The 23,825-nt window shown below is 34.5% G+C and overlaps 1 protein-coding gene across 4 annotated transcripts in view; it reads left to right on the top strand.

Moving 5' to 3' along the window:
* kat80 (katanin p80) overlaps nucleotides 1-23,825 on the top strand; it is a 270,406-nt gene that overhangs the window by 56,868 nt on the left and 189,713 nt on the right. For 3 of the 4 annotated variants that reach the window (XR_011950367.1, XR_011950366.1, XM_072526833.1), the window contains 7 exons: nucleotides 6,538-6,683; nucleotides 8,897-9,306; nucleotides 13,947-14,235; nucleotides 16,350-16,412; nucleotides 16,471-16,607; nucleotides 20,687-20,867; nucleotides 21,661-21,926. Coding sequence is in view for 2 of the 4 variants with exons in the window: in XM_072526833.1 (XP_072382934.1) it covers nucleotides 6,538-6,683; nucleotides 8,897-9,306; nucleotides 13,947-14,235; nucleotides 16,350-16,412; nucleotides 16,471-16,607; nucleotides 20,687-20,867; nucleotides 21,661-21,926 (1,492 nt within the window). In the remaining 2 variants the exon portion in view is untranslated. The remainder of the gene's footprint in view (nucleotides 1-6,537; nucleotides 6,684-8,896; nucleotides 9,307-13,946; nucleotides 14,236-16,349; nucleotides 16,413-16,470; nucleotides 16,608-20,686; nucleotides 20,868-21,660; nucleotides 21,927-23,825) is intronic. The other variant, XM_072526834.1, reaches the window with a different exon arrangement.

The raw sequence follows: 23,825 nt of genomic DNA, 5'->3' as shown, positions 1-23,825 counted from the left end.
CAAAATTATCAACTCAATTTAACTGATACAATAAAATAAAAAATAAAATAAAATTTTTAGGTACTTTAGTTTTTAAAATTACTAAATGCTTTTTAATGTTTTTAAATTTAAATTAAACTAAAAAGAAAATGATATTTTTTGTAAACAATCACATCTGACATCTAAACAGTTGTCAAATTCGGTTGGATAATACTGCGCAAGACGAGTGTAGATAGTCACTCCCTCAGAAGCAGGTTTAGATTTATCGACACTGATGTTACCCTTTTTTTGCTACACTTTTCAATGGAACAGAGTGGTGTAGCACTATACCTTGCAAAGAAACGACTTAGTGTAGCACTTCTACACTTTTTTGGAACTAGTTCTACACAAGAAAACAAAAGAACAGACCTGTTACTTCGCTGATATTGTTACAAACCTTAAATAGAAGATTGTATTATAAAAATATGATTCAGGGAAAAATTTACCTGGAATTTATAACAACCCTTAAAAGAACTGTGCAAAAAAATGATTAAGTAGTAGATTTTGAATTACTTTTATTTTATAAATATCCCCATTTTTTTTTACTTCATTGAAATTATGAATTATTAATAAGTCTATACTTAAAAACTAACTTTAGGTATCTTTCAATAAAATACGCTCATCGCTAATTTTATTTTTCATAGGTAGGTGTTGTAATTTTAATGATTGCAAAGTCCAATATTCCAGTACCTACTTGCTAATCAACAAACTCTCGATAATTCGTAGTATAATTATGAAGAATTTTAACTGATAAACTGGTTTTGCGTTAAATTTCATTTCCGATTTTTTTGCTTTCTGCATACAATTGACCTTGTTTATTTTCGCCTGATTGTCTTTCTTTCAGCTCGTCGAGTAACCGTCATATTGATGAATGTTCTGTAAAAAAGGATGTTGCTAATAAATCGGTTTCCCAATTAGGCTGTTTAAATTGTCTGTAAATCCGACAATCTTGTGTTTCTTCTTCTGTTGGCAGTATTTGAACTTAAAAGTAGATGCAACTGAAAACTTTACGTTAAGTTTATACACACGTGGATTGGCTGGTGCCAGTAGTTGTTGGCACGCCAGTAAAATAAAATGGCATCTATAAACAGTTACTTCGCGAGAACTGGCGAGTAATTCCGAAAAGTGCATGCATTGTGCCAGTTAAGTTAGAATCTTCCAACTTTTCATGCGTCAGTGACATATTTCTTATAATTATAATATTATATAATATTTTATATTATAATATTTTTAAATTTGTTGTTAAGCAATTTTAACAAAAATATTACTTGAAATGGACAGTCCACGAGGTAAAAAATGTTTCCAGGGATCGTATTTTCAAATTCAATCGAATTTCTTCGTATACGAGTTAGTAACTCGAATGAAACATTTCGTATACGAATCTGATTGTGTATTTTTGATCCTCCTTCAAAATGTTATACGTATACGGGAAGAATTTGCACCGGCAATACTGCAAATTTGAACAACCAAAACTCAAATAAAAAAAAAGAAGAAACATTTACAGTTTTACTGAACTTATTTTATGGTGATTTTGTCATATAAAACAATTCGTTTCTTGTAAATTAGTAAAAAACGGCATGAAATATGATGGTTCAGTGTCGGCCGAATAAAAAAAGAGCCATTCAAGTCTAATAACTCCATTGTGAGGAGCTTTGTTAATCTGTACAATTTTTGAAATTGTATATCCGAATAGTCCTCTAAAATGTTAAAGGGATAAGAAAAGGATGGTAAATTCTGTCTCCTTCTTCTTCTTCTTTAAGTGCCATCTCCGCGACGAAGGTTGGCAATCATCATGGCGATTCTGACCTTCGAGGCAGCTGCTCTGAACAATTGCCTTGAGCTACAACCAAACCACTCTCTCAGGTTCTTCAACCAGGCAACGCGTCTTCTTCCTACGCTTCTCCTACCCTCTACTTTTCCTTGAATTATGAGTCTCAAGATGTTGTATCTTTCGCCTCTCATCACATGTCCGAGATATTGCAATTTCCTTTCTTTTATTGTATTTTCCATTTCCCTCTCTCTGCCTATTCTCCTTAACATTTCTGTATTCGTGATTCTATCTACCCATGGAATCCTTAACAATCTTCTAAATGTCCACATTTCAAACGCGTTAAGTCGATTTATTGTATTCCGGTTTAATGTCCATGATTCAGCTCCATAGTAGAGTACACTGTGTACATAGCATTTAATTAGCATTATTCTGAGGGCCATTGTCAGATCTTTGCTGCATAAAATCTTTTTCATTTTCACGAAGTTGGCTCGTGCCTTTTCAATTCTGACTCTGTCTCCTTGTTCCGCTAATATTTCCGACTATGCAAAGGCATTACTAGCTATTGAAAACAAGGTTCAATGTAAATTGTATTGTATTGTTCAATGTATTGTATCTAATAAAAAATACATAAACACTAGAGAATTAATGAGAGATGAAGAGCTTAGATCTACATACAGTAAGCACATCAACGAGAACTTGAGAAACATACAAGGAAATTGCATAGACGAAACCTGTGAGAAAATAAAAATAGCTATAGTCGAGGCTGACGAAGTAGTCGCAAGTAAAATAAAAAGAAATCACAAAAGCGAGTGGATGACGGAAGAGAAACTTGATCTAATCGCAACGCAGACAGTACAAAATACATCAGAATCAACATGAATACAAGAAAATCCAACGTACGATAAGGGCAAGAACGCAAATAAAAACGCAAAGGAAAGCTGGATGAAAGAACGTTGTGAAGAATTGGAATTACTACATGAAAAGGGAGACAGCTTTGAATTACATAAAAAAAGGTCAAAGAAATTTCGAGTATATACAAGAAACACCATGAGACTCGCCTGAAGAATGATCAAGGAAACTACGTTCATACCCAGGAAGAACTAGCTAAAATCTGGGCAAACTATGCTTCGTCCCTCTTTGCGGATAATAGACCGAATCTGCCAACTACTAACTTACCCACGGAAAATTTATCCGGCCCTCCCATTATTCGCGACGAGGTGGAGTACGCTATAAAAGTAGCAAAACTAGGCAAGGCCCCTGGACCGGATGGAATTACTACGGAAGCCATAAATATTGGAAGATGATAACATCGACATGCTGGTAACAATTTTCAATGCCATATATAACACTGGCCACATTCCAACGGATTGGCTTTATTCAACCTTTATAATGATTCCTAAATCACAAAGAGCGACAAAATGCAAAGACCACAGACTGATAAGTTTAATGAGCCATTTGCTTAAGGTGTTTCTTCGCATCCTTCACACAAGAATGTTCGGAAAGGTGGAAGATCTAAGCGGTGAGACACAATTTGGTTTCAAGAGCGGACTGGGTACACGTGAAGCAACTTTCTGCTTGAATACGCTTGTATAAAACTGCATGGATCAACGAAAGGATATTGCCATAACATTCCTCGATTATGAAAAAGCGTTTGACGCCGTAAAAATGCTACACAACGCTAACATTGACGAGAAAGACATAAGAGTTATCCAGAATCTCTATTGGATTCAAAAAGCACGAGTGAGACTGAACAAATCAACCAACACAGAAAAATTTGAAATTTTAAGAGGGGTGCGACAGGGGTGTATTCTGTCTCCTATGCTCTTCAATATCTATGTGGAGAACATTTTTGCAGAGGCACTGGAAGGCTCTGAGTGTGGAATAAAGGTAAACGGGTTCCCGATAAATAATATTCGTGACGCCGACGACACCGCGATAATAACAGACAACGAACATGATATGCAGTTGATGTTGAATAAAATAAACACCGTAGGAAAAATATATGGCTTGAAGATAAATATTGGAAAAACTAAATGCATGGCGATAAGAAAAAACGCACTTTTAAGAATACAACTGCAAGTAGATAATGCTCCAATCGATCAAGTGAAAACATTTAAATACTTTGGAATGATGATGAATGACCAATGGGATCCTTAACAAGAAATCAAATGCCGTACCGAACAAGCAAGAGAAGCTTTTATCAAATTTAAACCGCTACTATGCAACCGCAATCTTTCCTTCAATCTCCGCTACAGGATGGTTAAATGCTATGTATGGTCCATATTGTTATACGGCATGGAAACATGGACGTTAAGACTACCTTCCATTAATAAGTTGGAGGCCTTTGAAATGTGGACGTTGCGCAGAATGTTCCGCATACCATGGACAGATACGGTGAGAAACGAGGAAGTCTTAAGAAAGGCAAATACTGAGAGAGAACTACTCAATTTGATCAAGGTACGAAAAATCCCTCAACTAATCATCCAGGTAAAGATTAAAGGCAAGAGAGGAGTAGGTCGCAAACAAATGTCGTGGCTACGGAACATAAAGAACTGGACAGGCATAAATATCACTGGCGATCTTTTGCATGCTGCAAAAGACAGACGTCTGGCCTTAAGATAATAATTCGCCAACGCACTATAAGAAGAAGTTCAATGTAAAACAACGATCAAAAACTATCAGCTGAAATCTTATCTGACCTACACGGGGCCCAGCGAAAATTGAAATGATAATAATTACTTTGATCGTATACTAGCATCGAAATTCGAATGGTTCAGACTCATTCGAGTGGCCGTATACGAACAAATTCGTACACGCACTATTCAAAAATACAAAAACCGGATTTCGAGCGAATTTCTTCATATTTCGTATGCGAAATATGCTCGAATCAATTCGAAAATACTACTCCAGGACATTGTAACATTTCTTGTGTACGAACAACATGTTTTTTGTTTTGTTTTTTTGACGCACCAAATTTCTGTCTATTTCGAACCCAGTTTCTAATCCAAATTCGGCCTTTCCGCTTATCATTTCGGACTCACAACAACCATTACGGACTCCAAATTTTATTTCCTCGATTGAGATATTACTACTGTGTAAACGACGACGACTATATCCCACTGTGCAAACTTAAAAATAGAATTGGCGCCAAACAGGACTAGCTTGGCTACTGGCGTCAGCAAATCCATCTTTATATATAAACTCGCCTTTATAGCTGAGCTCTAAACTTTTAAATTAATTCGGTCGCTAATTATGCTTGTTAATATATCGTCGCATTGGAGTTCAGTAGGCATAATCCACAATAGCTTGAAACTAAGACAAACGGCTTCGAACATTTTTAAATGTTAGTTGGTAGCAGTAACTGGTAGTTGTATTAAGACTATTGCCGTAGTGGAGATATTTGAACGGAATTCTAAAGACATGATCGAACCCAACATTTTGTTAAACAATATATGCTCAGTTCTATTTTATGATATCTATACAGCATTACAATAATAAAAATTTTATTATGACATTGCAAGTACATGCTGTCTCATCATATGTAACACTTAGTGCAAATAAATATCGATACCGCGTTAGATCTCACCAAAAAGCATTTGATAAGAGATCTAGTCAACCAACCAGTAGAAAGAAGACATAAAAGACTAGTTCAATATATTTATATATAATGTCCGGTTTATAGCATCCTGAGCCTTCCAGTTCCCAGTCTTCATTCACGTCTATCGACCTAGTCTCCTGGTCGTAGACCCCCCCCTCACTCTCTCTCTCTCTCTCTCTCTCTCTCTCTCTCTCTCTCTGATTTGTCTTATACTTTCATTTGTTACGTGCATCATTCTCTATATACCTGCTGATCTGCAACAGACATCCATTTCCAGAACAAGTTTTTATTCCGTTCTCTTAGTGAGTTGCCAGTTTTCGCACCGATAAAGTACAACGCCTTTAAAAATGCTGTTATATAGCTGTATCTTTTTCTGTTTAGAGATAGTTTTTGACCAGAGTAGTGAGTTCAGTGCGCTTTTTATTTTTTTTTCCCTTTTATGATCCGTTCTTCGATTTTTGCCCCCGAATAGATATATTTTGAACATGACGAAATTATATTTACATCTTCTAAGTTTAGTTCATAGTTTTCAGGTCCTCTTATGCACATGTATTTCGTTTTTGTTGAGAACATTTAGTCCCCAACGCTCGTATTCCTGTGTTAATTACTTAGTGGACGGTCACAACGAGGCGCCGACCCTCGCACCGACCATAGGATCGTACCATATTATGGATCACCAGATAAAATAAATGAATTATTTTAAATGCGGGCGGTAACTATCACTGCTATGCTCTAGGCGAGGATACAATGCCATAGTATTCGTTATGAACGTACCCTAAGTCATGAATTGCAGATCTTCCTGGTCCTGTGCGATGACTACTTGATCGTCCGCGATTAGTATATTATAGGGTTTTTTTCGCCGTAATACCCATTCCAGAACTTGATCTCTTCCATTTCTTCAGTGCAGCACAGTGCTCAGACCATCAAAAAGATGAGGTTGGAGCTCAACGAAGAGTTCAGAAGAAGGCTAAACATTATTTAGTCCTATTAAACGAAGAGTAAGTGGAATGGAAGCAATAGTTCATATTGTTCAATATCCAATATTAATAAAAATAAATATAGACTATGGATGCGTATAATTTACTTTTAATTGTAAATCTGTCTAGAAGATAATTTATTCATACATAACTAATCATTTTTCTTATTCTAGGACATTGAATGGCCATAAATACGCAATAAAATGTATAGATTTCCATCCATATGGAGACTTTTTGGTCTCTGGAAGTGCCGATAGCAGTATTAAAATGTGGGATACAAGAAAGAAAGGTGTTCTATTCACTTATAATGGACATAAGGGTAAGTTATTTTTTTTAATTACTTTCTAGTAGTTAAAGTAAGCTTCATGTACGAAATGGATACAATTAACGATGTCCAAAGGTTTGATTTTTGATCAAGAACAAAATATACTATATTAGTGAAGTAGTATTGTCACCGGTCAAACACTGTTGTTGTTGACTGGTGAAGATAGGACTTTCTGGGTATCATCCAAATCTCGATTTTGATATTTTGCCTGTCTTCGATCGATCTAGTGTATCGTAAGAGTCAAGTTTTTTTTAGTTTTTGGACCTTTATTCTACGATAATCTATCGTTTATCTTATATTCTTATTAAATGGACTGGATCGATTTGGCTAATTTTTATTTTAAAATATTTGTATGAAATAAAATAAAATAAATTTAAATTAAATTAAATAAAGTTTAATAATATTAAATACAATTAAATAAAATTTAATATGATTAAATAAAATTTAATGAAATTAAATAATATTAAATAATATTGAATACAATTAACTAAAATTAAATAAAATTAAATTGTATTAAATAAAACTATATAAAATTATAAAATCTATATAAAAAATTATAAAATAAAAATTGTAAAAAATTATAAGAAATTATAAAAAATTACAAAAAATTATTAAAAATTATAAAAAACTATAAAAAATTACAAAAAATTAAATAACATATAATAAAATTATTTTTATTATATGTTATTTAATTTATATATTATTATTATTATTATTTATAAAATTAAGATTTTTTAATTTTAAAGAACTTAAATGTGTAGGGTTGTTACAAAAAATATTAAAAATTCAGTAATAAGCAGACATACAATTTCATTATCCTACGTATAGTAATAACACGCTATAAGAGGTATTTACTTCTTTACTCACCAAGTGCCACGTTCTTTTTTTTTAGTTGTGCGCTTAAATACGGACAGAATATTTTATTGTTATTCGATCAATATTGAATGATTGTTTTTATATAATTATTTTTACATATATTTATCAAATTTTCATTCCATTCCTCACCTTCGCCGACATGATATTCGTGTTCAGCGACCTCGAAAACTCCCGAGAAACGAGTTTCAATGATTTTGTATGGAATCTGCATAAAACTCCCGGACACGAGGTGAGGACGGTGACGCCATGGGCACCAGGTACCTCGATGACCTTCACCGACATGATATTCGTCTTCAGCGACCTTAAAACCCCCTGAGTATCAAAATTGGACGTAATTTACTTAATATTTGCCGAATTTTTTTTTAATTTGTAACTCAAGAAAATGCATTTTCCAAATGCAATTTTTTATTTCTTCATGATCGCATTAGTTCACAAAATTTCCTGACGCTCTCACTCTAGAGAATTGAATGCACCAAACTGCCTCTCAATTCGTCTTACTGCCTCGATTTTCGAAGGTTAAGCCGATGTTTGTGCTTAATTGCCCCGACTATCTTAAATAGTCGTGTTTTCTACAGGATATGTCACGTGTGACTTGTACATAGGTGAGCAAAAATGTTTAAGAAAGGAAATCATAATCGAAGAGGTCCGCTAAGCCTTCCGTCGCATCTAAGCTGAAGTTTTCCGTAAGAAGTCTGGCATATTTATCACTAGTCTATTAAAATACTATAGAAATACTATATATGAACGTGTAAAAGAGAGAAGAATGTGTGAAGAAGAACAAACAATGATACAAGTCAATTATATGGAGAACCAAACTCTTTGATCAATTGCAAACATTCATCTTTTGTTTTATGCTATTTGGTGCCAGTTTCTCCCCACTTTTGCTTTAATGTCGTCTAACTACTGTTTTTGTGGTCGTCCTCTACTACGACTGTGCTTGCGTCTCAATGTACAATGTTTCTCCTCCATCTTTGTTTTGTCGTGTTACGTGTCATACCCAGCTCCATTTCATTTGGACAACTCTTCCAATTACATTTTCCACCTCCGTCCTGCTTCGCACGTCCTCATTGCAACAGAAACTCATTATAAACAGAAGAATGATATAAAAGTAAACTTGAATACAGAGCGCAAGATATCACAATTAAATCAAATAGTCTACCTTGACTACAGATAATAAATTAGTTTTGTTCCATTTTTCTTCGACATTAACCAAATGTCTTTTCAGATTTTGATAAAACTGATTTCGTTAATGCCTGTTTAATTGTTTACCAACATAAATGTTCCATTGTCAAATTATTTGAGATAATTACTAATTGAACTCTTATTTGTAGGTACTGTCAATAGCGTAAAATTTAGTCCTGATGGCCAGTGGATAGCAACCGGAGGAGAAGATTCAATTCTGAAAATCTGGGACCTTCGAGTTAGCCGAGTCCTCAAAGAATTTAAAGACCACTTGAACCCCGTAACCTGTGTCGAATTCCATCCACACGAATTTCTCTTAGCCAGTGGCAGCATCGATAGATCTGTAAATTATTTCGATTTAGAAAACTTCAACTTGGTATCAACCGAGAGTGATGTTGGAGCGGTCAGATGTTTGACTTTCAACCCCGATGGGGAATGCCTTTTTGCCGGAACGAGAGATTATTTGAAGATCGTTGGATGGGAGCCTAACAGATTATATGACTCCGTGCCGGTATACTGGGGTAGAGTTACTGATATTTCGGTGGCATCGAATCAATTGGTAAGTCAGTATAAAGTACTAGTAAAATTTTTATATTATAACTTTTATATTAATATTGTTGCTATTAATAGTTCGTAGACACCCATTTTTATATAAAATCCTTAAAAACTGTTTTAACTTCTTCTTTTTAATACTCCCTCTTCATTGCTCAAGTTTGGTCATCATAAATTGATCTTTATATTGTGCAAATACTTGGTAGTGAATAAGTATCTATTCTTGTGCAGTTCGTAATAGTTTTACCAGGATTAATTTCTTTTCCCGGATTCCGTTTGCCCTCCATTACAAAACGAAGAAGTTTGCATTTTACTTCTTGGTAGTAACGACTACTTACGTAGCTGATACCGACAGCTTTACGTGCCCCCCGAAGCATGTTGACGGCTCAGTTAAATTAGTAATTGAAATATTTTTGGTGTCGGCGTCGGGGATCGAACCCAGGCCTCCGTATCGTTAAGCCACTACCAGAACCACTGGTACTGGCTTAACGATGCGGCCGCCATTTAATGATGCCTACAAGTCTATCGTGCCTCATTTACAACAATTGACTTATTTCATAGTTATAACCATTTCATTTTGTGTATATTACACTACCGAGCATAAAATTAGGGTCACCCCGTAATTTGAATTTATTTTAGAAATTATTATTCTGTTTTAACTATTTTCGGTTGTAACATAGTTTACTAATGGATTTCTTGAAAAAAAAATTGTTGTCGTTGTTGTTTCGACAAGCGTTTGAGATAAAAAGGGCCCCTTAGCCTAATTCCTAAAAACCGTTATCAGCACAGTTTTTGTTTCTATGGTTTTAACGTCAATTGTAAATTGTTTGTGTATTGTTATCACTGTCAGTGTATTGCAATGAGCATAAATTATGTTGTGGCGGCAAGAATTGTGGCGGCGTTAGAAGATGGCCACGGTCGGCGCGAAACTGCGAGAAACGTTGGTGTAAGTCTCTCGAGTGTGCAACGAGTATGGAAACGGTACGAAGAGACCGGTCTGCTTACTCGAAGACCTGGTTCAGGTCTAGGCAGGATTACAACAGCTAGAGATGACCGCTTTGTCGTTTCTAGTGCTTTGAGAAACCGAACGGTCACGGCAGTTTCTCTTCGAAATCATCTGCAAGAAGTGAGAAATGTAAACATAAGTGAATGGACAGTTAGGAGACGACTTCATGCTGCTGGTTTATCTTCTCGAACTAGAGTAACTGGACCGCCGCTTTCCCGTGAACACCGAATTGCCAGATTGAATTTTGCACGAGAACACTTGGCTTGGACAATGCAGGATTGGACTCGTGTATTGTTTTCTGATGAATCGAGATTCTGTCTTACGGGCTCAGACAAACGTGTAAGAGTGTGGCGACGTCCAGGCGAGAGATATGCTCAAGCATGTGTTGCCGAGCGTCTTCCATTTGGTGGAGGGTCAGTTATGGCATGGGGAGGCATATCGGGTAATGCTTGCACGGAGTTAGTCTTTATCGAGAATGGGACATTGGAGGTACCTGACACAGATTCTGGAAGACCATGTTTTACCGTTTATGGTTATTCTTGGAGAGGACACAACATTTATGCATGATAATGCACGGCCCCACACTGCTAGAATAGTTACTGAGTATCTTGACGAGGTTCAAATCACACGATTTGTTTGGCCTGCTCGCAGTCCAGATATCAATCCCATAGAACATGTTTGGGATGAGATGAAGACACGTTTACGGAGTCATGTGCCGGCCCCCAGAAATTCGAGAGAGCTTCGCGACATATTGGTGCAAGAATGGAATAATCTTCCGCAGAATGTGATCCAAAATCTGATCCAAAGCCTGCCTCGTCGTTTGCAAGCTGTTATCACTGCCAGATGAGGGAATACTCGCTACTGAAGTTCTTAAAATTTCTTTTTTTCAACAAAAAGCACATCAAATTAAAATTGTCCCTTTTCAATATTTAGTATATCAAAGGAAAATTCTTCATTTCCATTATTTTTAATAAACTTTAAACGACAAAAACGTTGTTTTCTTTAAGTAATCCGTTAGTAAACTATGTTACAACTGAAAATAGTTAAAACAGAATAATAATTCCTAAAATAAATTCAAATTACGGGGTGACCCTAATTTTATGCTCGGTAGTGTATTTTATTTACTCTATTATTATAAAAATCCTTTAACTGTACATTTCCATCTTCATCCATATAAACTTTCAAAGTATCTTCATCTAAGGTGATCCACACTTTTCTTGGAGTACCACTTTATCTTATAGCTCTTTTTACTTTTTGAAATGCTGCTGTGGTCTGTATTTTTTGGAAATATTTTGTATACCAGTTGGCATTATAAAGATTTCATTTTTCTGGTCTCAATCGAGGTTATGGTGATGGTATTTATTCTATTATCACTCGCTAATGCCTTCACGATAAATTCAAATCTTAATTTTGCCATTTAAACTTAAATTATAATCAAAACATTTATTTTATTATAATGTTTGTTTCTTCAATCTGCCAAATTTCATTAATAAAACTCTATTGCGTTTCTCTGCAAAAAAACAACTTTACTTGTTTAATTACATTACCTGCAAAAAGAAACAACATTTTGAGTTTGATAAGTTTTTAACTAATATTTAACTAATGTAATGGCAGTAATAAAAATTAATAATGACAAGACAATAGCCACTGTCAAAAGCTCCACTTTAAAGAAGAAATTATAATTTAAAGCTATTAACTAGAAAAAGAAGACTTTAAGTATTTTGACAGTGACGTAACAAAATATTAATCTCAAAATAACATAAATTAAAGAAAAACAAAAAGAGTGTTATGTTTTTCTTTACATCTCTCTCCTTGGAGAAGAACCATTATAAACGATATTCTTTATTCGCTCCGTGCGTGATCATGGTAGGGGTACCTTGAAACAAATTTGGACCTTTTGGATCCATAGATAAATAATATAGTATATAGAAATTTTTTTGTTTTGAATTTTTTTACGCATAAATTTTATCGAAAATGGGTGCAAATACATCTTGCGTATTTAATTGTGCTAATAATAGCAAAAATAGTGAGTGTAGCTTTTATAGGTTTCCAAAGATTACATATAAATTAGAGAAAAGAAAAAGATGGATTCCTGCTATTAATATGAAAAAGTAAATATCACAAAATTTTATTTTTATGCAATTGAAATAGGAAAAATTTAAATAATTTACCTTAAATGATATTTCATAAGGCTTCAAGCTAACTGCAGCCTGCCAGATGACTTTAGCTTTTATATCATAATTTGTACTATTATTGTTTTTAATTACAGGCTCTTCCACTTGCAAAAACTTGATTTGCCAGTACTAGATTTTCCCTTTCTTTTCCGGTTGGGGTTGAAAAGATAAAGTTGATGAATTTTTAGAAACCCAGTTTTTAATACTAAATTTATTTTGTACATAAACTGAAAAAATATAATTAAAAAACTAATTATTAATACTTGTCAATTTCGTATCTATTTAACATATGTTTAACCTCGAATTGGGAGGTCCAAAACTGTCAGATGAAGGCGGTAGATGTCGCGTCAGTCACGCAAGGAGCGAATATCCATCTTTCAACACTGGAATAAGTTTAGTGATATGAAACAGGTTTGATTCCGTTTTCCTATGCTGAATGTCAACTTCGTACATTGAATTGGAAATCTTGTTTAACATTTTGTATGGTCCAATCCTTACTTCACCTAACTTCTTTCTGTTTAGACAGTTTTCGTTCTCCACGTATACTAATTCATCTATTTATGTTTCCTTCCTATGTAAATCGAACCACTCTTTATTATAATCGTGTGATTTTTTTTTTGTATTTCCCAAAGCAATTTTTCGACCTCTTTCGAGATCTGCATGTGTACCTTTACATTTCAGTTCATTAGGCAGAATGATTACATTTTCTCCTTCTAATAAATATTTTGGTGCAGATTTTGTAATTGTATGTTCTGTCTGATTATATTTTTGTACACATTCTTGGACAATTATTGTCCATGGTTTTCTAATTATTTTAATTTATTTTGCATATTATTTTAATAATCAATGTTTGGTTTAATCTTTCATTGATACCGTCTGAAAATGCTGTATCAACACAGTGAATATTATTTTAATTTTATTGTCCCGTAGACAATTTTTGAATTCTTTTATGTTGAACAGTCAACACAGTTTTAATTTCGTGATCTTCTATCACTTTTTTAATTATTTTGATGGAGTATTTAGAATTTTTGAACAAAATATCATAGATATAACAAGTAATTTTGTTTTTTCATATGGAATAACCTGTATATTTCACAATTTTTAGATTATTAGATCAAGATTCAGGTAATTCTGAATATTTTTCATGTATTTAATACTCTCTATAACTGAATGTAACAATTTTAATATAGTATAAATTTGAATTTTTAATATGTATTTTTAATATAGTACATTTTAATTTTAGATACAGCATACTTTCCTGTTACTTCCCTCTCTGTAAATATTAGTTATAACAATGAGATTTCAGAAATAATTGTGTAAATAATTATTATTAATTATTTATCTATATTTAGCGTATGCTCGAAACAATTATGGTTTATAATTGCCATATTATTTTGCCACGTGATAGTTAAATTTAAATAAATACAATGTTACTGGATGTCGTAATAATAACCTTTTCTTTTGTAGATTGGTGCCTCCTTCCATCTCACCAATGTCCAAGTATACGTAGTAGATCTTAAGAAATGCAAACCATTCAGTTCTTCATCGGTGTTAGATTCACAAACTGGGCCTTTTACGCCGAACCAAAACATTAGAAAAAGTTTTTCAAAGGCTGAAAGACCACCAAGTTTGAAATCAAGAATGTTAGATGTGAAAACAATAGAAGAAAGCACGTCTGGAACTGACCCAGAAGAAGAGTCAACCGCTGATATCACGAATGTGAAGGACTATAACGAAATATTTAGAGGTAGATCAAGTAAGTTCATTCTTGAACTTATCTATACGCTTGTTTATTCGCTTTATTCGGGTTTTTAGAACATCTACTTATACATATATATCTTTGATGCATGCAATTTGAAGTAGTAAATGGCTTTCTTTGTTTTGAAAAACCCGTAGACATATAATTCAAATAGACTGAGCCTGGTTTATCGAGCACGTGACCTTCCCATTGGTCATTTAGGTCACGTAGTCAAAAAATCGGGGCCATTAGAAAGGGATGCAGGGACAGCTTTGCGTCAGTTTTCTCTGTCACACTGGGGGAACGACGCTATATTGCAACGCTCAGTCTATTTGTATTAAATGTCTATGGAAAAACCTCATCCCTCGGTAACCATATGAGTGGGCGCTTAAGCTCACTTCCACTCTACCTAAAAGGTCTATTGTGGCTCATCCCTAGGTTAAAGTTGTCCTTTCAGTCCAGCCTTTTAACAAAGGTATTATGGGCTTTGGTGACAATTCTACGAAGTTGTAGGGCTCTAGTTGATAATGCTCGAATGTATTGAGCCTTATCCTATAGATCACTGGGTAGTTGCATAGAAAGTATTCCGCCGTCTCGTCTTCTGCCTGATAAAATCTGCAATCCGCATTTTCTGTCAGTTACGATTTTATTCATGTGGCCCTTGAGACTACAGTGTCCTGTTAGGAGACCTACGATAATTCACAAATCATTCCTATTCATATCTAGTAAATCTGCGGATCTCTTTTTCCAAGGTTCATACAAAAAAGCCTTTGAACGTTTAAGACGCATTTGTTCTCACCAGTGGTTACGTTTCATCCATTCCACCCAGTTCGACATCCTTCTTTTGCCCCTCCCTTGCAAGTAGGTCCGCTTTTTCGTTCCCTTCAATACCAGTGTGTCCAGGCACCCAGAGTAAACTTACTTTGTTAATTCTTCCTATCCGAATCATATTCTGAACACACCTCCAAACTAACTTGCGAGTCAATTCGATTCGATTCCAGGTTCTTTAATGCCGCCTGCCTATCGGATATAATTTGTATAGATCTGTCTCTGCAGTTCCTCTATTAGTTCATTCGGGCACATTTCTATCGCATAAATTTCTGATTCGAAGATAATGGAGTGATTACCTAGACTTTCACTAAGGCTTAGCCTTGGTTTCCCTCCGTGTACTCCAACTCCAACTCCTTCATCGGTTTTAGAGCCGACTGTGTATCAGCATCGATCTGCTATTATGATATTCGTTTTATTCGACTCCCATTCTTCTTTTCCTGTAAAGACGACGGTGAACGGCTTTTTTATACACTCGCGATCATAAAATCATTTAGGCTAATGTATTTTTTATTTGTCATCAATGTTTGTTTTGAAAGAAAAAAAAACGGTTTTTTTATTGTTTTTATTGAAAAAGCAGAAAACAAAACCAAATTGTTGAAACAGACATACGAAAGAAAAAATGAAAAATACAGAACATGGTAAAACATCAGTGGAATTTCAATGACTAATTTGTCATTGATTTGACTAAAAAGAAGTCAGCACAAAGGACAGTTGGCTTTGGAACGACTTACCCCAAATATCATTTAGGCAGACCATCAACATTAATTGTACAAAATATATAACATCCAAAGTTTGTTCCAATTAATAACACATTTATTTGTCGCAGAAAAATACAATGCCTTATTCTAAAAGCACTCAACATAGCTGCTCAACATAATGAACTCTTTTTTTTTTTCAATTAGAATCAACTTCACATCCTCAGAAGTATCCTTCAAAACGGTACTCCTCAAGAATGTACCTTTTTCTCTTTTCTAGAAGCCATCTGTTTCATACCGGTCATACTTCTGCCAGTTGGATTATCTACATCTTCCATTTATTCAGATACTTAGTCCAGAATTCTGGAATATATATTTGTATAGTCACTTGACAGTTTCTAAAATTGCTTACGATCTAGTGGTACGATCGCAGTCATGCAAAATATGATTGACGGTTTATTGAATATTATTTTGAGTAATTTACTCCTTTGAAATTTGCTATTTTTAGTACTAGCCTTAACTGAATTTGTAAATTTCCTATTTATAGTATTCGCTATAAACTAAATTTGTTACACGTTTACTAATAATAAAATTAAACTTTTTTAGTACAAAGGACGCCGCCCCCCGAACCAGAGCCATTTCAAGAACCGGAAAAAGATGATATTTTAGGTAAACGGTTAAGTAAATTCAGTGATGTACAAACTTAATAACCTGTATTTTCTTTTAGAACCTCAAATTTTAGGAAGCATTATTACGGAGAATTTTGAAGCTCTCTCTTTAGATAATGATTTAAATAATTACAAAAATTCTAATATACAATTAAACACGAATCATTATTCGAGGTCTAAATCAAATCTAGATCAGGTAAGTGATGATTTAATTCAATTGGATGTATTTTTAAAAACTTAGCATTTTTGGCCTTTTAGTTATTTTCAACTTGTTTTTTTCTGAATTCACAGTTTTTGCAAAAAATTTTAATTTACCGTGTCATTTCACCAAAAAAATTCACTTATTAAGATTATACAGATAAATGCGAACCTCTTTTCAATACAGGTAAACAGATAATAGTAAATAAACTGAAAAGGTAAGGTAAATAAACTAAACTTAGTAAATAGAAACTCAAATATGTCTAATTTATAATATATTGCCCCGCGGTATTTTTTCACCAAATTATTTTCAATGTGAACAATCACAAGAACTGTTCGACGCCCGTCGTACTACAGCCGTATATTTATTATACATTTTTCATTAACTATTATACAAGTTTTTGTGACTTCAGCAGATATCCTACATATAATTTCTCCTTCAATACCCGATAGACCTTTTACGGTATACCCATGATCACTTAAAATGTTGGGGAGAATTAGCAGGGAAATAGAGGCAAAGTACAAAGAGCTCAAGACAGCGGCTAGACAGGTTGAAGTTTAGCATAAATATTCAAAAGACTAAGTTTCCTAAAGTCTCTCGAACAAACAAGATTAGTCGATTCACGATTTCAATAACAATTAATAATGAGTCTTTCGAAAATATCAAAGAATTTAAATACCTGTGTAACACGATCAACGATACTAATAAGATTAGTTAAAAGATAGCGACTAGAATCCTGAGTGGTAATCGAGTTGCTCTACACAAAATGCTTAAATCCCGGTCCATGTCCAGAAAGCTAAAGCTTAATATATACAACACCGTCATAAGACTCTAGGTGCATGACTCAAGAGATCAACAATATCATAAAGCCTTTGAAAATAAAATTCTCCATCTTAGACCCGTATCAAGGGAAACTGAGAATTTACAATAACGTAGATCAGTCAGGATAGTCATGTACTAAGAAGTAATGATGGCAGAGTTAGAAAACCATCTCTAAGGTACAACTTATAGGAAGGCGCCCTCGATAGAGATTAGAGAGCAATACAGCACAGAAAGAAATAGCGAGGCTTTTTGAAGGAGGCCAAAACTCTCAAAGGGTTATTCGGCGATCGAAATTAGGTATGGTATACCCAAGGCGTTTGTATCAAGGCTACACCGAATCCTGCCATGCCAACAGTAAGCAATTATATTCCTTACAACACTAAGGGTGCGTTCATTACGGAGACTGTCGCATGGTATCCTCGTCTAGAGCATAGCACTGACAGTGAACGCTCGCATTTAAAATAATGCATTTATTTTAGGTGGCGATGATAATATAATACCATCCTATGGTCCGATCGAGGGTCGGCGCCTCGTTATGAACGCACACTAAGGCTCGTCCCTAGGACGCTGTCTATGTAAAATGTCAAAAATTCTGTAATAAATTCGTCTTCAATGTGTTTCTTCTCATTCAGTGTCTTCGGCGCAATATTTTTCAAGAGTTTAGTCTCAGATGAAATCTCTCTACAAAGTGTTTTCCATCATCTTGCTCTTTCATGATCGCAGTGGAGCTAAAGATACACGGAAAAGCTTTTGACACATTCCTATGACTCAAGTTCTGCCTGTTAGTTTTTAGTGTTGCTAGTACGATAAGATCGAAAGACTCTTCTAGGGTAGATTTTTATTTTATTTATTTATTTATTTTTTAAATATTAGCTTAACCCATTCGCTCCTAAGTAGTTCGCTCTTAAGTAGCTTTACTTCAAAGTAAAACCGCAAAAGTAGTATACACCAGACTGAAGAAAATTCCTTTTTTTTTTCTGTAGCATCCTTGTCTTTGACTTGAATTTCATCCTCTATTACAATCGTCAGGGCAATAAAATTATTCATAATACATAAACAGTTTTTGCAATTGGAAACCCATCGCGATGTGCATGGACTGTTTAATTATTTGTTTCTGATCGCCAATTTTTTTTTATTTCCAATAAACGATGGTGTTAGCTAAGCTTCTATAATCTTAGTAAATATCCGTATGAACCTCGATTTAACTGCCAACGGAAACCTAAAGGTCAGTTTATTCCCTAACACCATTATCACAGTCATATTTTTAAAATCCTGGCGAGTTATGGAGATTATAAAAAAAAACGAGTAGAATTGAGACGTTTTAATAACTGTGGCTGTTTAATCAGCCACAAATAAATATAAACGTTGGCAGAATGCACTGTAGTTACATAACACAATTTTCAGAACAAAACTTGAGACTTATTTATAATCATGGGAGACGAAGGAATAAAATGGCTTACGACAACGTTCAATAAAATCTATGACTCGGGAAAAATCCCAGAGATCTGGTTAAAATCTACATTTATTGCTATACCTAAAAAACCTAATGCAAAAAAATGCGAAGAGCATCGTATTATCAGTCTAATAAGCCACCTTCCTATAGATATACACAGAAGAATTTATCAGAAATGCGAGTCACAGATCTCACGAACGCAGTTTGGATTCAGGGATGCGTTAGATACAAGAGAAGCCTTGCTCGCGGTTCAGGTATTATTTCAAAGGTATTTGCGATATTTATGTATGCTTTATCGACTACCAGAAAGCTTTCGACAGAAGCAAGCACGATAAGCTCATAGATATACTAAATATACTAAAGGCAACTGATCTGGATAACAAAGACCTTTGAGTAATCAAGAACATATACTACAACCAATCAGCAACCATTCGGGTGAAAGACCAACTAACAGAAGAAGTTGCAATAAAGAGAGGAGTACAAAGAGGGCTGCATACTCTCTCCCCTATTATTTAACGTCTATTCGGAACACGTCATTATCAGGCCTTAGAGCATATCGAAGAGGGTATTCTCATAAATGGTGAGCACCTGAATAACATCAGATATGCAGACGACACCATCCTCTTTACAGACAGTTTGAAAGGTTTACTGACACTAGTAACGCAATTGTGGAGAATCAGTCAAGAATACGGGCTTGATTTTAACATCAAGAAAACAAAGTACATGGTCATCAGTAAGAAGCATATTCCACGTAGTCAATTACTGATAGATCAGCAACAAATACTCCAAGTGCCCCGTTACTACTATTTAGAAACCCCCATTAACGACCAATAGCACCACTTAGTTGAGATAAAACAAAGAATTGAAAAAGCCAGGTCAGCATTTGTCAGAAAGAGCAAGATATTTAAGAGCCACAACCTACCCTTAAAAACGAAAATCCGTTTATTGAGATGCTACGTGTTTACAGTGCTGCTCTATGGGGTTGAATCATGGACACTAACCGAGGCACCCATGGGAAAACTCGAGGCGTTTGAGATGTGGTGTTATAGACGGATACTGGATCTCCTGGGTGAACCGAATAACAAACATTGAGGTTCTACGTCGGATGGATAAAACATGTGAAATTATATCCACAGTGAAACAGTGCAAGCTAGAATATCTTGGACATATAATGCGAAACCATCATAGATATAACCTGATGGCTGCAACTTATATTACAGGAAAAGGTCTACGGATAGAGGGGACCAGGAAGAAGAAGAATATCTTGGCTCCAGAACTTACGAAAATGGTTTTCCTTGACCACTTCAGGACTATTTCGAGCTACGGTCAATAAAGTTAGAATTGCCATGCTAGTAGCCAACATCCGTAACGGATAGGCACCACAAGAAGAAGACCATTTTTCCCTCTTATAAAAGAATCCATAAAAGAATTATATCGCTTTATAATATTTGGTTGAGAAACAAAAATATCTCTCTTCTCTTCATGGGAAAACCGTTTGACTAGGTGATAACGACACTATTGGTGTGCCAGCGACAAACTACAATTCCTGTGTTTTTATCATATCTGCAATCGTAGGTTTCTCTTTTCTTTTTTTTTTTGCATAGCTGTTAGAGCAAATAGGGGGCATTTAAGTATTCTATTGTCCCTTATTGTACCTGTACTGAAAAGACCTCTAGTTTTTAACTCATTTAGTAGACACACGGATGAGAAGAAATTATCGAAAAAAGATAGAATCTCGTTTTTGGACAGCATCGTATTTGTTTCATACTTTCTGCATTTTCATTTGACTTGTAATTTTTAGGTTTATGAAAATAGACAGCAAAGGGATAATAGAGAAAATATATTACCCAATATAAATAGGACAAAACCTGCAGCTAAATTCGTATTACAGAGGCAGAGTAGTTGTAAGGATGTTCCCGAAAAACCTCCGAAGCCTACGAGTAATATTAAACACAGTGTTTCAGAAGCAAATATTAATAAAGGTATGTTATTCTTTACTACAATCTAAATAGAGGGAATTTGATTACCGTGACTGGTAAATCTTTTTTGTGCCATATTGTTTGTATGGTTTTTAAAATATTTCATTTAAAGCCACTACCTTGAATAAAATCTGGTGTGATAAAGCACTAATCAATAACATCACCCATTTTTGAACTTATCATAGACTATATTTTTTTTTCATTTTTCTGATTTAATACTCTTGTTCTATGCCAACCTTAAGTCAAAACTTATGGCATGCATGAAATTAGGTGAACTTAACACAATAATGGTGATCTGTCACCTATGTGGTACAACTGAAGTGAAAAGTGCTCCAAACATCTATCCTGAGGGTTACGATAAGGTGCCAAAAGTAGACTGAATAGGACCGCAACCATTCTGCTATTTTAGAAACCGCTTATTATTGAGATGAACTGAATTGTAGGCATTCAGTTTATCTCAATAATAAGAAACGTGTATAGTAAATGATACATGCATTAGCAAATAGGATTAATATTTGTATGCAGTATTAAATTATAATTAATTGAAATAAATCATTTATAATACTCTATAAAAACGTCTAATACACTAATAGATTTGGAAATCATTTGTTATTATACCTATTGCTAAATGTTTCCAACCTAAAATAAATTTGTAGTCAGCATTATTATAGCTTTTCATTTAAATTAGTCATCTCGTTAGAAATTTATCCAATTGATAGTAAGTGCAATATTTAACAATTAATGACAATTATTAAAAGACGCTACACATTGTTTTATATTTTGTTGTAATTTTTAGGTTCCCTCTCGTCGAGGGCGTCCTCCAGAAAAAATTCTTTTTCAAAACCTAGTCGTAATTCTACAAGTGTTCCTAACGTTTCGAAGGTGCCTAATTCCAACAGTGCCAGGAGTTCTGTAGTCAAATCCAATACCCTTCCTCAAGTAGACGTATACGTGAACTCAGCAAGAGTTAGTCCAGAGGAACCCACCAGAGGAGACGAAAACTTGTTTGTTCCAGTTTCAATTGATCGACCTGTGGGATTGGATATGGACGATTTCTTACCAGTGAGTACTTACTGTTTACTTAATAAACGTTACTATAAATATTGCTATAAATTAAATTAACCATATAAAGATATAAATTGAAGCTCTAAAACATACTTTTTACTTAATTCCCCAAAATTTATGTAATTGTTCATTTATATTATAATATATTTTGCGCCAATGAATCTTTGCACATGTACTTACAGACTTTCCTATGGAAAAATATGCAAATAGTTATTGTCGGTTTCTGGATTTAAGTTTGTAATTACTTCCACATGTCTGATGAAATTTCATAAGCTTCAAACCGTGGTAACATACTGGTGTTTCTTCTTCTTGTAGTGCCTATTTGTTACGAATGTTGGCGACCATCATGGCAATCTGTAACTTGCAAACTGCTGCTCTGAGAAGATTTGTAGTTGTTGTTTTGAAACACGTACGTAAATTTTTCAGCCAGGAAATTCTTCACCTTCCTGGTCTTCTTTTTCCTTCTACTTTTCCTTGTAGAATTAATTGCAGCAATCCACATCTTCCGTTGTTCCTCATGATGTGACCGTGGTATTCGATTTTGACTGTTTTTATTGTGGTTAACAACTCTTTTCCTTTTGCATTCTTAATAAAAACTTCCTGGTTACTAACCTGGTCGCTATAGGATATCTTCAGGATTCGACGATAAAGCCACATTTCGAAAGCCTCAATTTTCTTGGAGGTAGCGTCTATGAGAGTCCACGACTCAACTCCGTACAACAGTATAGGAAAGATATAGAAAAGTATGTATTAGGTCACCTTTGTACACCCTAGTACACCGTTGTTATTTGGCCCCATGGTAAAGACATATTAAGTCTCTTCCTCTCCCACCTGAATGGAATACATCCCAATGTTCAATTCACCATGGAAGTTGAGTCTGAAGCGTCTTTGCCGTTCCTTGATGTTCTTATTCAGAAAAACCCTTCAAACCTTACAGAAGTTTTTCCTATTCCGTATACCGGAAACCCGGAAGCTCAATTCAGTTATTAATACTCTTATTTCCTGTTCCATAAGACTTAGCGACAACAATTACAGGTCATCCGAAATCAATTCAATAAGGCAAACACTCTTACAAAACGGCTACCACAAAATCCAAATCAATAAGAGCATTCAAAAACATCTAAACCCCATTCCATCATCCAAAAAAGAATCCTTGCCGCCGGATCAACCCAAAATCTTTCTACCTTTTATTAAAGGTGTCACTGAAAAGATCAGTAGAACTCTTATCCCTCTAAACATCAAAACCATCTTCACTACTCACTCGCAAGTTGTCCAACCTCGTCAGATCCGTAAAAGAGTAAATCACCAATGAAGACCATGGTGTCTACAAGATACCTAGTTCCAGTTGCCCACGTCCATACATAGGACAGACAAACCGACGAATCCTATCAGTATTTACGAACTTTTTATTTCAGTCAAATATTCCGATACTACTTAAGCCCTAGCTGGAGTAGTATCAGCGCCAGCTGATATAATATATATATATATATATATATATATATATATATATATATATATATATATATATATATATATATATATATATATATATATATATATATTGCATATTTATAACTCAATATATTCGTTTGAATTCAATATGTTTTGAATCGCCAGACAGATACTTCAAGATAATTTATACATGAATCATAAAATTTTCATTACGGAGTAAACGGCGCGGCGGCTCAGTGGACTATGGTAATAATTCTCTCTTTGAGCGCGAGATAGCAAGATTTTAAATCTCGGCTGAGCCTGCTTTAATTTAATTAATTCTTTAATGAAATATTGTAATAGTTATACAGATACATTTTAAAATAACTTAATTTATAGCAATTGATTGTATGCAAATATGTTTTGTTAAAAACGGTATGAGAATGTTTTACTCTTCAATACCTA

This window comes from Diabrotica undecimpunctata, chromosome 3 (genome assembly GCF_040954645.1).
Source record: "Diabrotica undecimpunctata isolate CICGRU chromosome 3, icDiaUnde3, whole genome shotgun sequence".
In the NCBI taxonomy this organism is placed as follows: Eukaryota; Metazoa; Arthropoda; class Insecta; order Coleoptera; family Chrysomelidae; genus Diabrotica; species Diabrotica undecimpunctata.
Note: the sequence above shows the minus strand (reverse complement) of the source record. Positions and strands in the feature narration are given on the sequence as shown.